Source organism: Ambystoma mexicanum, chromosome 3p (assembly GCF_040938575.1).
Source record: "Ambystoma mexicanum isolate Mex_15411 chromosome 3p, UKY_AmexF1_1, whole genome shotgun sequence".
In the NCBI taxonomy this organism is placed as follows: domain Eukaryota; kingdom Metazoa; phylum Chordata; class Amphibia; order Caudata; family Ambystomatidae; genus Ambystoma; species Ambystoma mexicanum.
In genome coordinates, this window is record NC_090925.1 from 40,195,745 (window position 1) to 40,211,896 (window position 16,152).

At 46.4% G+C, this 16,152-nt stretch overlaps 1 protein-coding gene across 1 annotated transcript in view; it reads right to left on the reverse strand.

Annotated features, from left to right (window-relative positions):
* LOC138580112 (natural killer cells antigen CD94-like) overlaps positions 1-16,152 on the reverse strand; it is a 129,702-nt gene that overhangs the window by 34,855 nt on the left and 78,695 nt on the right. Inside the window, exon 3 of the mRNA XM_069650390.1 lies at positions 4,683-4,856. Coding sequence (XP_069506491.1) covers positions 4,683-4,856 — 174 coding nt within the window. The remainder of the gene's footprint in view (positions 1-4,682; positions 4,857-16,152) is intronic.

Consider the following 16,152-nt stretch of genomic DNA (forward strand, 5'->3'; position numbering starts at 1 on the left):
TACAAGTAAGTAAAACACTTGATTTCTTTTCTAGGCAGAAGTCCCAATCCCTTCAAAGTCTTTCCCTTATTCTTGGAGCATGAGTGTTCTCAGTGGCAGAAGGGGGTTACTAGGACTAGTGACCAACAGACAGTGTCAGAATAGGTCCTTTAGTAGCAAATCTCAGAGTTCCTTAGGAAAACTGGGCAAACAGATGAGTACTTTAGAAGAGAGTCCAGGGGCTTCGCAGAAGACACCATAGCAGGATTCTAGCAGTGGGACTGGATGCACTGGATCAGAGGCCACCCCCCATCACAGAAAACAACCCACAGCTAAACAGAAATCATAACAGGCTTAAGGTAAGTACATACCCAAGCCAACACAGTACTTCAGCATTGAATAAGACTTTGCAGCAGGAGAACTTCAGGGTCTGCAGCCAAATACCTGGTCAGTGGAGTCTGTATCGTGGTGACTGAACACAAGACCTCAGAAGGGACTTTGCAGCAGGGATCAATGAAGAAGGCTCTAGGCAAGGTTTCCCTCATGGCTGAATGCGGCTCTTTGGATTTGACACCTCTTCAAGGAGCACAGAAGAAGACAGAAAATCGCAGTTGAATTCTCATTGTTACAAAGGTCCAGCACTCTGGTGAGGGGACTTTTTTCAGACTCAATTCGTGTCTCCACCAGGATGCCCACAAAGTGTCAGTGAGATTCGGAATTCGGAAGACACAGCACGATGGATTGAGGTCCCAGGGTATTGGGGTATTGTAACAAGGCAAGGTTTCAGCAACACGTCGGATGGCTCAAAATGCAGGTCCTCTTTAGTCTAGTGGGTCTCACCAGGCTCTGGGTCGGAGTTGTTGTTTTCGGAGGCCCCAGGTTGATTGGAAGGAAGGGCTACAGCAGGCTGAGGTTACTCAACAGGCTCTCCGGTCACTGGAAATCGTCTCTGCCGCTTTTCCATCGTCCTCCTCTTCGGTTTACGTTCCAGTGGTCGACATATCTTCAGCTTCCAGGTTTGCAGTATTTATCAGGAATTACAGCACAACCTCTGCATTCTCTCCCCGCATTTCACAAGAAGGGGTGGTCTGGTTGTCCAATCAGGACAGCCAGCTCCCCACTGGGATTTGTCCCCATTCAAGCAAGGCGTAAGACAAAGGGCTGGGGAGGTTTGGGCTCCTCCCTCACTTCCTGCTGTCACAGGCAGACTGGAGCCTGGTCAGGGAGTCCAGGGGACTCCCGCCGAAGATAAAAATCACACAAAGAAATGTCCCACCATGGATGTCAGAGTAAGGAACAGGAAATGACAAGAAACACTAAAATGGTGAAAAAAGCAGACATGGGCAATTTTGGTAAAAATGGACACCCGTAGGTCCCTTTGCTGCAGCTGTGAACACAGCCCGCGGTAAAGGTGCACCAAATTAATACAAGGTATCACTGCCACCAGCCATTGAAGGTAAGCTTGTCACTGTAACAGAATTGTTACAGTTCTAAGGTGAAAGGGGATACATTGTATCTCCCCAGCACTCCAAATAAGGTGGGGTGTGCTGGTTTCACAGAATAAAATGTAAAAGGGATCCAAAGATCCTTTCCACCCCTGGGAACTGTAGTTCACTCAAGGTTAGCACAAGAAAGTTAAATGGGGAGCCCCTAGGGCAACCCAGTAACAACAGGCACTTATTGCCAATAAAGATGATAACTTTAAAAAGACACTATGGAGAGTCTTAAAAATGACACTCATAAAAAGAGTTAAAGAATTTGTGAGTGTGGAAAAAGGTTCCCACTCACTGAGGTATTAATGAAAAATATCCCACTAATAAAGCAAAAAGTTTGGGGGTTGACCCAGGTCAGGAAGATTTACCAGTTCTGTGCCAATCTTACCTAACACACACCAGTCACACAGTAAATCGCTTCACCTGTCCCAAGCTGGATCATAGGCCACCATGTGTAAACTAATTAAGGAGTCTTTGCTTGGAGAAAGGAATATTGAAGCTGTCTGTGCTTGTACTTGGTGGAGGGTGAGCTCTGATGCAGGTGTGAGCGTGCAAGGGGAAGAGGATGAGGTGTAGCTGGAAGAGCCAGTATGCCCAAGTGGGCACATGACACTCTATGCCAGTGTTCTTCCAACTGGGGGGCTGGTCCTCCTAGGGAGGCCCGAAAGATGCCCAAGGGTGCGGGGGGGGGGGGGGCAGACTCTTTAAGAAAGGATTAAGATCACTGTTTTAATGGAAAATATCAGCAGATTTTCTACTGCTTATATTTTCTATTAAAATAAGTCACTTGCATCATTTTTTAAACAACATGGGCCCTTGGAAATCCTATGTGCCCCCTGGGTGGGGGGGCTAGAACAAATATTTTTACTCAAGAGGGGGTCTCGGTATGCAAATGTTTGAATACCACTGCTCTATAGTCGCGCCTTGAAAAACTTGTATATAGGCGCGCTATAAATAAAATATCCCATTATATTCTTATTCTCGCTGATGTCAGCATATGAAACTGTAAACGTCTAACCACCTATGCATGTGCCTGTATTACATTCATTGTTAGCTTAAAGGTATTTGTAACTATGAGCAATGTTTTCCCTATTGAGCCTTTGTGTATGCACCCCAAGGAATTCTTACTGTCAGGTTGCCCCCTTCTATGTAACCCAGAGCAAGAACCTTGAACCAAGCCTTCTTAATTGTAACCAAGACAATCTCATGCAACAGCGCCTCGATGCCTTTGGGCTGCAGTGAGCTTTACAAATGCAAATAAAAAAATAAATAGCACATTGATGGGCACGGATACAAAAAGGTAAAAAGCGAAATTCCTTGGGGAAACTCTGCTATGCCTCGGTCCTCGCCCTGAGATGCAGGACTAGTAACAGCACACCAAATATATGCCGTTACCAAAGCAGCACTGTGCAAAAGCAGAAGTACCGCCAGAGGTCCTGAACTCTGCACAGGGACCATTGGGGTGTGAATCTGGCCCTGGGACTGTAGAGAGGCATTGGCTGATTTCTTCAGAGAATCTATCATCTATTGCAAGTGCAAAGTTGTGACCCATTAGCCCAGTAAATGCACCACCTGAGTAGTCAAACTGATGATTCATGAAGCATAGTGCCAAGAATGCAATGGCAATGTTGCTCATTACCCCCCCCCCCCCGTGTCCCACAGAGACAATGTTACTCATTCCTACAGTGTACCAGCCAAGCATGCAACGGCACTGTTGCTCATTACCCCGGTGAGACCGCCCCCGTATCCCCCAGAGACAATGTTACTCATTCCTACAATGTACCAGTCAAGCATACAATGGCACTGTTGCTCATTACCCTGCTGAGACTGCCCCCGGATCCCCCAGAGACAATGTTACTCATTTCTACAGTGTACCAGCCAAGCATGCAATGGCACTGTTGTTCATTAGCCTGCTGAGACAGCCCCAGGATCCCACAGAGAAAATGTTACTCATTCCTACAGTGTACCAGCCAAGCATGCAACGACACTGTTGCTCATTACCCCGTTGAGACCGCCCCCATATCCCCCAGAGACAATGTTACTCATTCCTACAATGTACCAGCCAAGCATGCAATGGCACTGTTGCTCATTACCCCGTTGAGACCGGCCCCGGATCCGCCAGAGACAATGTTACTCATTCCTACAGTGTACCAGCGAAGCATGCAATGGTACTGTTGCTCATTACCCCGCGGAGACTGACCACGGATCCCCCAGAGACAATGTTACTCATTCCTACAGTGTACCAGCCAAGCATGCAGTGGCATGGTTGCTCATTACCCTGCTGAAACCGCTACCGGATCCCCCTGTGACAATGTTAGTCATTCCTACAGTGTACCAGCCAAGCATGCAGTGGCACTGTTGCTCATTACTTGGCTGAAAACGCCCCCGGATCCCCCAGTGACAATGTTACTCATTCCTACAGTGTCCAGCCAAGCATGCAATGGCACTGTTGCTCATTACCCCACTGAGAACGCCCCGGATCCCCAGTGACAATGTTACTCATTCCTAAAGTGAACTAGCCAAGAATGCAATGGCACTTTTGCTCATTACCCCGCTGAGACTGCCCCCGGATACCCCAGAGACAATGTCACTCATTCCTACAGTGAACCAGCCAAGCATGCAATGGCACTGTTGCTCAATACCCCGCTGAGAACGCCACCGGATCCCCCAGAAACAATGTTACTAATTTCTACAGTGTACCAGCCAAGCATGCAGTGGCACTGTTGCTCATTACCCCACTGAGACGGCTGCCGGATCCCCCAGAGACAAACGTTACTCATTCCTACAGTGTACCAGCCAAGCATGCAGTGGCACTGTTGCTCATTACCCTGCTGAAACCGCTCCCGGACCCCCAGTGACACTGTTACTCATTCCTACAGTGTACCAGCCAAGCATGCAATGGCACTTTTCCTCATTACCCCACTGATACTGCTCCCGGATCCCACCGAGACAATGTTACTCATTCCTACAGTGTACCAGCCAAGCATGCAGTGGCACTGTTGCTCATTACCCCGCTGAGACTGCTCACGGATCCCCCAGATACAATGTTACTCATTTCTACAGTGTACCAGCCAAGCATGCAGTGGCACTGTTGCTCATTACCAAGCTGACACCGCCCCAGAACAGTAACAATGTTATTCATTCCTACAGTGTACCAGTAGAATCTGACCCTGCTGAAGCGACTGCCCCTTCACATCGTTCTGCTGTTACCTGTTCCGCCGCTTGGCTCCACACACAGGTGCTCCTTCAACTTCTCCAGGGCGAGCGCCAAGTCTCTGTAGCGCTTCTCTGTCACAGACTGAGTGCTTTCATTACTGGCAGGACTTGGAGTTCTCGCGATGTCTGGTGCCAAGGTCATCGGAGAGGTATTGAAAAACTGAAACACTTAAAAACAATTGTACAAAAGTTATAACTGAAGACCAGTGTTCCAAAGGCCAGGAGGCAAGCTAATCATGTGAAAGATGAATATATATATATGAGTATGTTACGTTTGTGCACACAAGGCTCCTCCTACATACAGCTTCTAGGCACTGGCATCCTCATTCTGACCACAATGAATGCCAAGTGTCACATTTTTTAACAAACGCACCCTAAAAAATATGACTCAGCTTCTTAGAATTCCTGATCAGAATTGCTTTTTATTGGGAACAGTATATATGTATGTAATAATCATTTAACCATTTCATTGATGTGCATCAAATTCACGATTATTCCAACAAAAATAATGTTCTCTTTCACATTAGTAACCCGGCGAGAGCCAATCAGAAGGCAAGAGCCATTCTGATTGGCTCTCGCCAGGTCCCTACCCGGCCGGGAATCCCTTCATCGGGATTCCACGGCCTTTGTTCCCGGCGGGGGGCGTGGCAGCCCCTCAGCCAATGAGGAAGCTCGAAGCGGGGCCATCCCTGCTCCCAGCCTCCCCGCGGCTGAGAGGCTGCCTTCGCCCCCCCGCAGGGGACACGGCGAAGGAATTTTTTTTTTTCTAAATCCCCTACCCCCCCCACCCCCACCCCCCGCTTACCTTCTTGTTCCTGCGTCCCTGGCGGGGGACGAGGAAAGCCTACAGCCGTGTGGAGACTCGGAGCGGGGCCATCCCCGCTCCGTGCCTCCACACGGCTGGAGGCTTCCCCCGTCCCCCGCCGGGGACGCAGGTACGTTTTATTTTTTATTTTTTCTCCCCCATCCCACTCCCGCCCTCCAAACCCCACTTACCTTATTTTTGATCCTTTCCGCTCCCGATGCCCGCCATGGAAAGGGAAAGCGGACTCCGTTTTCCCTTTCCATGGCGGCGGCCATTTTCTTGGTCGTTTTTTTTTTCTCCTGAAACGCTGCAGCGTTTCAGGAAAAAAAAAATAGCCTTTAGTGCCCCGGTCACTCGGGTCCTTACCTATGGGCCCCGGGGCATTACCTGAGACGGTAATGCCCCCGACGCTCGGGTTCTATTGCCTAATTAAATAAACTTTGCACAGGGCAAGTCCCTCCGTGAAGGGTAATCTGTGGGTTTGTAATAGGTGGAAAATGTATATAAAATGTGTGCACCGGCCTTTTCCTGGATTCCTCCCGCTTCTAAGCGCTGTCGTTTCAGGTTTCATTATTGGCCAATTCAGCTTAGACCCTTTCAAAGGAAAAGCTGAGACCGTTGATTGTCATTGGGAGGACAGCTCTGGGGCAACGTGCTTGGCTTGGAAGCAAGATGACACAGAGAAACACAGGTTCGATCCCGGGTCCGCGCTTAGACATCTCTGGGTATTAAGTGCGTTATAAATTACCTATAATAATTATATTATGAGGGCCGTTCTTACTGACCAAAGGTCAGTAGTTATACATACTCGTTATTAGATTCGGATTTCTCCATTAACAATTAAAACAGGAATAAAATAGATAAAACCACACAAAAGGTCAGTACACACTATGCAGAGCAATGGTCCCCCTTAAAAGACCTCATGATTCAAAATGGACTGTACAGAAAAGGGGTGTCATTGTTAAAATAAAAGTGCATCAGAAAGAGAAGGGGGATTCTGCCTAGATGTTCCTCTCAGAAGATTAGGAAGCCCAGAGAGGAGCTGGAACATTTTTTGATCTCTCTCAGGCTATGGATCACAGAGGTAGCTTAGAAGCAGTGACAGAGAGTGCTCGGTAGAAGCCATTTTAATGTGTTCGTTAACCTTTGTTTTCGAGGCAAGAGTTCGAAAAGTAACTATTTTTAAAAGTTACTTTTAACCCGAAGATACTTTCATATATTTTACTCACCCTAAGAGACTGCCCCTAGTAAAAAAGAAATCCACTTTTTGGATTGTTTTGGGATTGCTTCTGGCTTGTTTTCAAGCTGCAGATTTTTTTGGGATTTATTTTGGATTTTTTGGGGATTTTTTCAAGCAAGGATTTATTTGCCTTGGGTAGGAGGATTTATTTTGGAGTTTTACTGACTTGTTTCTCAGTAAAAACAATCCACTAACACTAATTGGCAGGCAGGCATTTCTAAAGGATTTATTTTGGAGTTTTACTGACTTGTTTCTCAGTAAAAATAATCCACTAACACTAATTGGCAGGCAGGCATTTCTAAAGGATTTATTTTGGAGTTTTACTGACTTGTTTCTCAGTAAAAATAATCCACTAACACTAGTTGGCAGGCAGGCATTTCTACAGGATTTATTTTGTAGGCCCGCACAGTGCAATAGATTTTGTAGAGCTGCAATATACATTTGCACAGTAATCAGCTGCTTCCCGACTAGGATTGCGCGGCATGAACGCCATGTACCGGTTGAAAGGGAACACATGTACACTCGCAAAAGGTCTTATTGCTTTAAGTTAGGCTAGCATCCAATATCCTCAGTTGCCCAAAAATTCCCCCTACAAGTCATTATCGCTGAGCACGTGCTCCAGCTAATTAGAGGGTTATGTTGCCTCATAAAACAAGGGGAAAGTAATCAGTTTAAACGACAGACTGTCCCAATGTTCACCCTAACATGCTCGCCATGACGCAACCTAGGTTTCTACTGGAGCAGAAGCCAGAACCATACCGTCAAGGCCACACACAAGGCCTGCATTGTACGCGCTTGCTACTGGAATAAGGTTTTCCAAACTTTGATCTGTGTACATTTCAGGAGCTTAAATGTCTAATCGAGTCTCGGGAGGATAGCTCAGGGGCAATGCGCTCATCTTGGAAGCAAGATGACGCGGAGCAACACAGGTTCGATCCCCGCGATGGCGCATAGAAACCTCTGTGTATTATGCGCGTTATAAATAACCTATCATTTCATATCACTTGGAGCCCTGATGCTGTGATATTTTACACAGAAAGACAGGATCAGTTTCACTAGAAGTAATTAACCAAATCAATTGCAAAGAGTGATATCGCCTGAGAAAAACAAATCCAAAAACAAAACAAAAATGTATTGGAATAAATCCTGGTATGTTGGCAACATTTTAAAATAAATAAAGGTTTGTGTTAGGCAATACAATTAAGGTGGAGGGATGTGGGAGAAGGGGTTGTGGGGGGTGGTCTCCCTATGCATTATAAAAGGGGAAAAATGCAACAAAAAAAAAAAAATAGGTGTGGGAATCAGTTAATTCTGTGTTTTTGGCCTCCCTGTTTTTTTTTTCAATATTTCCACATAGATCCCCAAGTGCCATGTCCTTTCTCAACCTCCAACGCCTCTGTCGATATGTGTGTGACCTTTGCATTCCTGACACCGTCCCAGGACATAAAGCACCAGGTGTCCTCTCACTCCATAATATGGATATAGACCCAATGGGTAACACCAAATATTCCCTATGTGGGTCAGTGGCTTGCAAAATGAGTTAATCTCCATTGGTTCTTCGGTACCCCCAAAAAAGGATGTATTTGAATTCAAATTAGGATCAATCATGTACCCCTAATTTGTTCAATATGGCTGAGTTTCCTCACCTTTGCCCTTCGCCTTGTCTTCCTTCGACGACACCCTCAACATCCTTGACGACAGTCACGCCTCCCTATTGGCGCTACTCGAACTCTCAGCTGCTTTTGACACAGCAGACCGCAAAGCGCGTACGGACACCCTACATCAGCAAATGGGGATCAGCCACCTTGTCCTACATTGGTTCAAGTCCTACCTCGCCAGACGCCAGCAGTTTGTTCAGATGGACTCCTGTAGATCACCAATGTTACCCATCACTGATGGAGACCCGTAGGGTTCCATCCTCTCCCCAGTGATCTTCAATCTATACATGGAGCTGCTGGGAGCCCTCCTAACCACCACAACATCCACATCCACCAATATACTGACGACACTTAGGTATACCTGAAGATCGACTCTATCAAGGGCATCCACAGGCTCAAAACCTGCCTCTCGCTGATCCAGCCTTGGATGTCCAGTGCATACTTGAATCTCAACCCCTCCAAGACAGAATTCCTACTCCTCACCAACAACATCAAAGACCCAGACATACAGACCTGGTTATCAACCATGAACTCTGAAGGCTTCACACCCAAGCACACCTCTTGCGACAAGTCCCTCGGGTTCCACATCGACAAACACCTCTCCTTCAAGAAACACATAGCTAAGAAAACTCAGACAGCTGGGTATCAGCTCTCCCTGCTGTGGAAGGTCAAGCCCTTCCTCCCTCTGGACAGCTTTAGATCCACCGTTCACGCACTGGTCCTATCCCACCTGGATGGGGCCAATGCACTCCCCGAAGGCCTCCCGGAGTCCTCCCTTGTGCCCCTGAGAAATGCCCACACGCCTCATCAAGGGTCTACGCAGAAACGACCACATCACCCCAGCCCTTATCTACCTTCACTGGCTCCCACTGCAAGCATGACTCACCATTAAGTCTTGCTGTATTAGCTATAAGGCAATCATCCTGAAGTCACCCTGCTACCTTGCGGAGAAACTCAGCATCTCTGGCAGGCAGCACACCACCAGAAGCCAGGACACATGCAGACTTGAAACCCAGTGCTGCAAAAAGGAAAGGACCAGAAAACAAGCCTTCTCTGCCTACACCCCCTACTCCCGTCAGCATCAGACTCACCCCCACACACCTACAATTCAGAAACGAACTCAAGACCCACCTCTTCAAGGAGTGTCTCCTCCTCAACACCTAGGCCATCCCATCACCCATCACAGCGGCTGACTCGCTGGACGCTGCCGTCCCTCTCCTCCCAGTCACCCCCCACCCCCCTCCCGGTACACCCCGCAGTATATCTGTTGTTATCTCTGAAAAGTGCTCTGTTATGCATCTGTAAAGTTGTATACTTCTATAAAGCGGTCTGTTATGCATCTGTAAAGTTGTATACTTCTATAAAGCGGTCTGTTATGCATCTGTAAAGTTGTATACTTCTATAAAGCGGTCTGTTATGTATCTGTGTCGTTGTATGCCTATGTAAAGTGCTCAGTCTCGAAGCTAGGTCCGCAATCAATAATGATATTAATAATAATAATAATAATAATAATAATAATAATAATAATAATAATAATAATACAAAATGTGTTAATGATTACAGCTACCTCTTGCCACCACTGTAATGCGGGGCAAGAAATTAACTTAATAATGCGTTTTACTCCCACGTGACCGCCTCGAAAACATGTACTTCTATAATCCTTATGATTCTGATTTGATTTATGTGGTGTGTAATACACCATTTTCCAAAATACCTCATTCATTAAAAGCAGATGTGGTTGGCATGGATACGTTGATTCATGTTTCTCCCAGGTACCGCCCTCAAACTCATTACCATTTCGGGCACATATCATGGCTTAATCTATAGGTAAATTCAATCAATTGATCACCTGTTCAGACCTAAACAAACAAATGAAGCATCTGGGGGTTTTCAGACCCACTTATCAGATGACCATGACTAGAGAAAAAGGACCCAAAAGAAAATACTGATGAAAGGGCCAAGGTCTGAGTCCTAGTGCTCAAGGCCTTCCTTGTAATGAATTGCCCTGACAGTCATGGAGACCTGGTGTAAGGCTGAGACAACTTAATGTATTGAAAGGCCTCTGGAAATAGAGGGGTTCTTCAGATTGGGGTATAGGTATGACCCTGTTAGGACCTTCCCAAACATTAACATGTCACACCAAACCAAATTCAGGGGGTCAACTATCTTAAGCAGCTTATAGGAGTGAAATACTTTGGAATAAACCAATAGGACATTTGTTTGCTCCCACCCGATAGGGCGACATAAAGGGCCCTGCAATTTCCTGATATGTTATTTATAACGCGCTTAATACCCAGAGGTTTCTAAACGCGGACCCGGGGATCGAACCTGCGGTACTTCTTGTTGTCTTGTTTCCAAGGCAAGCACGTTGCCCCTGAGCTATCCTCCCGAGACAAAAGTCACTAGTGGAATGTTTTAAAGTCCAGCATGCTAAGGCCCCACTTTCTCAAATGTGGTGTAATCATATTTTGACTCATTCTTGGTTTATTAGTTTTGGTAAAATACTTTTTTTAAAGGGATTTTTGGCCCCGCACAGCAGACGCAAAGATACTTCTGTACATAGTGGGACAATAACCTCAAGTGAGTTTCATTGTGGCGGTGGGAATGGATAGTGGACAGTAGTGGGAATACCACCCCTGCAATGCTCAATGTGTAAAGGTCACTTCTCATCCTTTTGTGCATTACATGTGAAAGGTGGTGGGAGGCTGAACGTCAGAGATGGCCACGTTCTCGCACACATTTCAATTTCCCTAAAACAACTTTCTTGTTACTGTCTTGAAGGGAAGCGTATTTGCAGTAGGAAAACGTTTAAAATAAATCTTAAAACAGTAATCAAGCATTTTACAATGCAAGCATCTGCTGTGGGGGCAGGCATGATGGGCATGTTGAAACGTGAAAATGCAGGCACATACTGTGGGCACAACTTCATGATTTGTTTTACAAAGGCAATGCTGGCATATATTGTAGGTAAAATGCTCCTGGGTATTGTTATTGACTTGGCTTCTGCTGGACTTTTTTTAATGTTACCCTAGAGAACCGAATACATGGATTTGTATACCATTGTATGCAAACATTGTCCTGTAAAATGCAACATGTCAACTCAATATTTAAAAAAAAGGCTTAAGGGTAAAGCACTACCTACATGAAAAAGAACATTAATTTTTTGGTCCAATGCACAAAACACTCACGAACTAAGCTAAAAATGTTTAATGAGATTAATTCTATCCACTCTTGTGAAAGTAAATTCTAAACACAATTTGTGTATAGTCTTAACCAGTCATTGTCTAATTTGATTTTTACACAATAATAGTATTTATTTGATGACACATGATAACAATGTTCAGTCTTTAATACACAGTGATAATATTCTTAGCCTTGCCAGCATGCGTTTGTTTTCGATCTCAAAGAACATGGGTCTTCATCAGGGCTAGGCTCAGAAATAATAAACACAACATCTAATAGAATTGTACTCTTCTTTCCTAGATGTGATTTGTCAATCTTCACATCTTTTTTAGAATCCTTCGACCCAATGAGGTGGTACCTCGTAACTAGAGGTTAATCCATACGAAAATGTATAGCATTTCTTCTGCTAATGCAACTTCCTGCTCCTATATTTCCTATATCTGGGCCCTGGTAGACCAACACGAGTGAACCCTTTTCTTAAACAGCAGATTCTCTCCCTACATTACATATGAATCCCTTACTACCTCAGTTTGTGAGGTTAACTTCGGGAGGGCACTAATGCCTCACTGCTGAAAATGTTCACCAGCGGTCACTGAACTTGAATCATTTTGAATGCCAGTGCCCCACAGAAGCCAAAAAAGTCTCCTCCCACGCGACAGCAAAATCTGCCTCCGCCACTTAGTGTGTAAGGCACAACAGCATGAGATGGCCTGGAAGATAGTTTCTACTATAATGAGCAGCTGCAGCGCAGTCACCCATCTCCTCATAAATCCAAACTGCGGAAACAGAGACGAGCGTGGAAGGGCAGGAAGGACTTCTGCTGAGAGAGCTCTGTGGATCCTGTCACGCTTCGAGCCTCAACGCATAAGACGCAAGCATGTTCCCTTCCATACTGTGCTGCTTATGCATAACCTTGCTGGCCACTGCATGGTAAACAATAAGGTCACTTGGCGCAGACTCACTCTGGGCTTCTCAATGCTGTCCTCACACTCCTTCATTCAACCCCATCATCTTTGCATTGAGTCACTCATCGTCACACTCATGTATCCATCCCTGCATGATTATGCAATCAATCATCAACCCAGCCTTGCTCTCATTCATTCATACTCCCAGCCTTGCTCTCATTCATTCATACTCGCAGCCTTGCTCTCACTCATTCATACTCCCAGCCTTGCTCTCACTCATTCATACTCCCAGCCTTGCTCTCATTCATTCATACTCCCAGCCTCGCTCTCATTCATTCATACTCCCAGCCTTGCTCTCATTTATTCATACTCCCAGCCTTGCTCTCACACATTCATACTCCCAGCCTTGCTCTCATTTATTCATACTCCCAGCCTGGCTCTTATTCATTAATACTCCCAGCCTTGCTCTCATTTATTCATACTCCCAGCCTTGCTCTCATTTATTCATACTCCCAGCTTGGCTCTTATTCATTAATACTCCCACCCTTGCTCTCATTTATTCATACTCCCAGCCTTTCTCTCACTCATTCATACTCACAGGCTTGCTCTGATTCATACTCCCAGCCTTGCTCTCATTCATTCATACTCGCAGCCTTGCTCTCACTCATTCATACTCCCAGCCTTGCTCTCACTCATTCATACTCCCAGCCTTGCTCTCATTCATTCATACTCCCAGCCTCGCTCTCATTCATTCATACTCCCAGCCTTGCTCTCATTTATTCATACTCCCAGCCTTGCTCTCACTCATTCATACTCCCAGCCTTGCTCTCATTTATTCATACTCCCAGCCTTTCTCTCACTCATTCATACTCACAGCCTTGCTCTCACTCATTCATACTCCCAGCCTTGCTCTCATTTATTCATACTCCCAGCCTTGCTCTCACTCATTCATACTCCCAGCCTTGCTCTCATTTATTCATACTCCCAGCCTGGCTCTTATTCATTAATACTCCCAGCCTTGCTCTCATTTATTCATACTCCCAGCCTTGCTCTCATTCATTCATACTCACAGGCTCGCTCTCATTCATACTCTCAGCCTTGCTCTCGTTCAAGCCTCGCTCTCATTCATTCATACTCCCAGCCTCGCTCTCGTTCATTCATACTGCCAGCCTTGCTCTCATTCATTCATACTCCCAGCCTTGCTCTCATTCATTCATACTCCCAGCCTCGCTCTCGTTCAAGCCTCGCTCTCATTCAGTCATACTCCCAGCCTCGCTCTCATTCATTCATACTCCCAGCCTCGCTCTCATTCATTCATACTCACAGGCTCGCTCTCATTCATACTCCCAGCCTTGCTCTCATTCATTCATACTCCCAGCCTTGCTCTTATTCATTCAGACTCCCAGCCTCGCTCTCATTCATTCATACTCCCAGCCTTGCTCTCATTCATTAATACTCCCAGCCTTGCTCTCACTCATTCATACTCCCAGCCTTGCTCTCGTTCAAGCCTCGCTCTCATTCAGTTATACTCCCAGCCTCGCTCTTATTCATTCAGACTCCCAGCCTCGCTCTCATTCATTCATACTCCCAGCCTCGCTCTCATTCATTCATACTCACAGGCTCGCTCTCATTCATACTCCCAGCCTTGCTCTCATTCATTAATACCCCCAGCCTTGCTCTCACTCATTCATACTCCCAGCCTTGCTCTCGTTCAAGCCTCGCTCTGATTCAGTCATACTCCAAGCCTCGCTCTCATTCAGTCATACTCCCAGCCTCGCTCTCATTCATTCATACTCCCAGCCTCGCTCTCATTCATTCATACTCACAGGCTCGCTCTCATTCATACTCCCAGCCTTGCTCTCGTTCATTAATTCTCCCAGCCTTGCTCTCGTTCAAGCCTCGCTCTCATTCATTCATACTCCCAGCCTCGCTCTCGTTCATTCATACTCCCAGCCTTGCTCTCATTCATTCATACTCCCAGCCTTGTCATGACCCTTGCCCCTTTGGTCCTCATTGGCAAGTCAGCCTTCCAGTTAGGGCCAGGTCAAAGGCCTTAAAACCTCATCCCAGACTCTCTTGGAGTCAGTCCTGGCGCCTTTGCCAGGCTCATAACCATCATGAAGATCAACATTAGAATGGGACTATTCACTTGGGACTATTTAACTTGGGGGGGGGGGGTTCAGCCCACATGGAGGCACACACACAGCTCATTTACAAGGAACTGAGCTATGTGGTCTAGTCTTTTGGGTGTGGCAGGCCTGGGACTACTTTACCTGGACTACTTTCGGTGTGGCAGGCCTGGGACTATTTTACCTGGACTACTTTACCTGAGACTATTTAAACCGCACCCAAACAGCAGAACATGCTTTGCGTTATTCTGCTGTGGGCAGCGTAACGCTCACCGTGTCCAGTTCTTTGATGCCAGCTTACCTGAAACCAAGGACCTGCAGAGAGAGAAAGAACACTATGAAACTTACCTGGAACAGTATCCTGTCTTCAATCCATTGCTGACTTCAGTTCCACTCACCTGAAGGTACGAACTCCATCATCCGGCACCGCATACATCCTGGAATACCATAACCTGGAAAGAGGAGAAAGAAAGACAGCATTAGTAAGTGTTTACTCACGTTTCCTCCCGAATGAAGAAAGCCACACAATTCTTACCTGGGTAGTCATCTTTTGGTCAGTATCATTGCTGGAACATTACGGCGTTCGCCGAGGACCATCGCAACCTGCAAGGAGAGAAAAGACACAGGTTAGCAATATAAAAGGCGAAACAGCGCCACACATTGCGCACACCGCGCTTTCCCCTACCGGCCCATGCACATCTTCAAACTGCATGACAGCACCAAAATACCTTTCCATACCTAAAAGGAAAGAAGCAAGACATTATTATTCGAACTAAGAAGAACATAAGAACTGCATATAAAGACTGTAAAGCAGCAAACCTACGGAGTCGCATCAGGCCTGGATTCCCACAGGAGGGCTTGCACCAGTGAAGTAACTTGGTCGCTGCTCGCCCCCCACATCTACGCGCCCCTGCCACAAGGAGCAGGACGGAGAATCCACCTTTTACAATATTAAGGTAAGGAGAAGGCCCAAGGGGGAGGAAGAAGTTGAGGCCAAAGGAGGTGGGAAAACATAAAGACAATCTGGTATTGAATCCAGCTCCCCTATATTGCAGACCCATCTTTAACCAGAGGCCTTACCAAGGGACCGGGAGAGGATCCGAGAGTGCAAATCATCCAACCAGGGCTGGGTGGCGTTCCCCTGGATACCAGGTGAGCGTAACAGTCTCGCTCTCGTTCATTCATACTCCCAGCCTTGCTCTTGTTCATTCATACTCCCAGCCTTGCTCTCATTCATTCATACTCCCAGCCCCGCTCTCGTTCATTCATACTCCCAGCCTTGCTCTCATTCATTCATACTCCCAGCCTCGCTCTCATTCATTCATACTCCCAGCCTCGCTTGCGTTCATTCATACTCCCAGCCTTGCTCTCGTTCATTCATACTCCCAGCCTTGCTCTCATTAATTCATACTCCCAGCCTCACTCTCATTCATTCTTACTCCCAGCCTTGCTCTCATTCATTCATACTCCCAGCCTCGCTCTCGTTCATTCATACTCCAAGCCTTGCTCTCATTCATTCATACTCCCAGCCTCGCTCTCGTTCA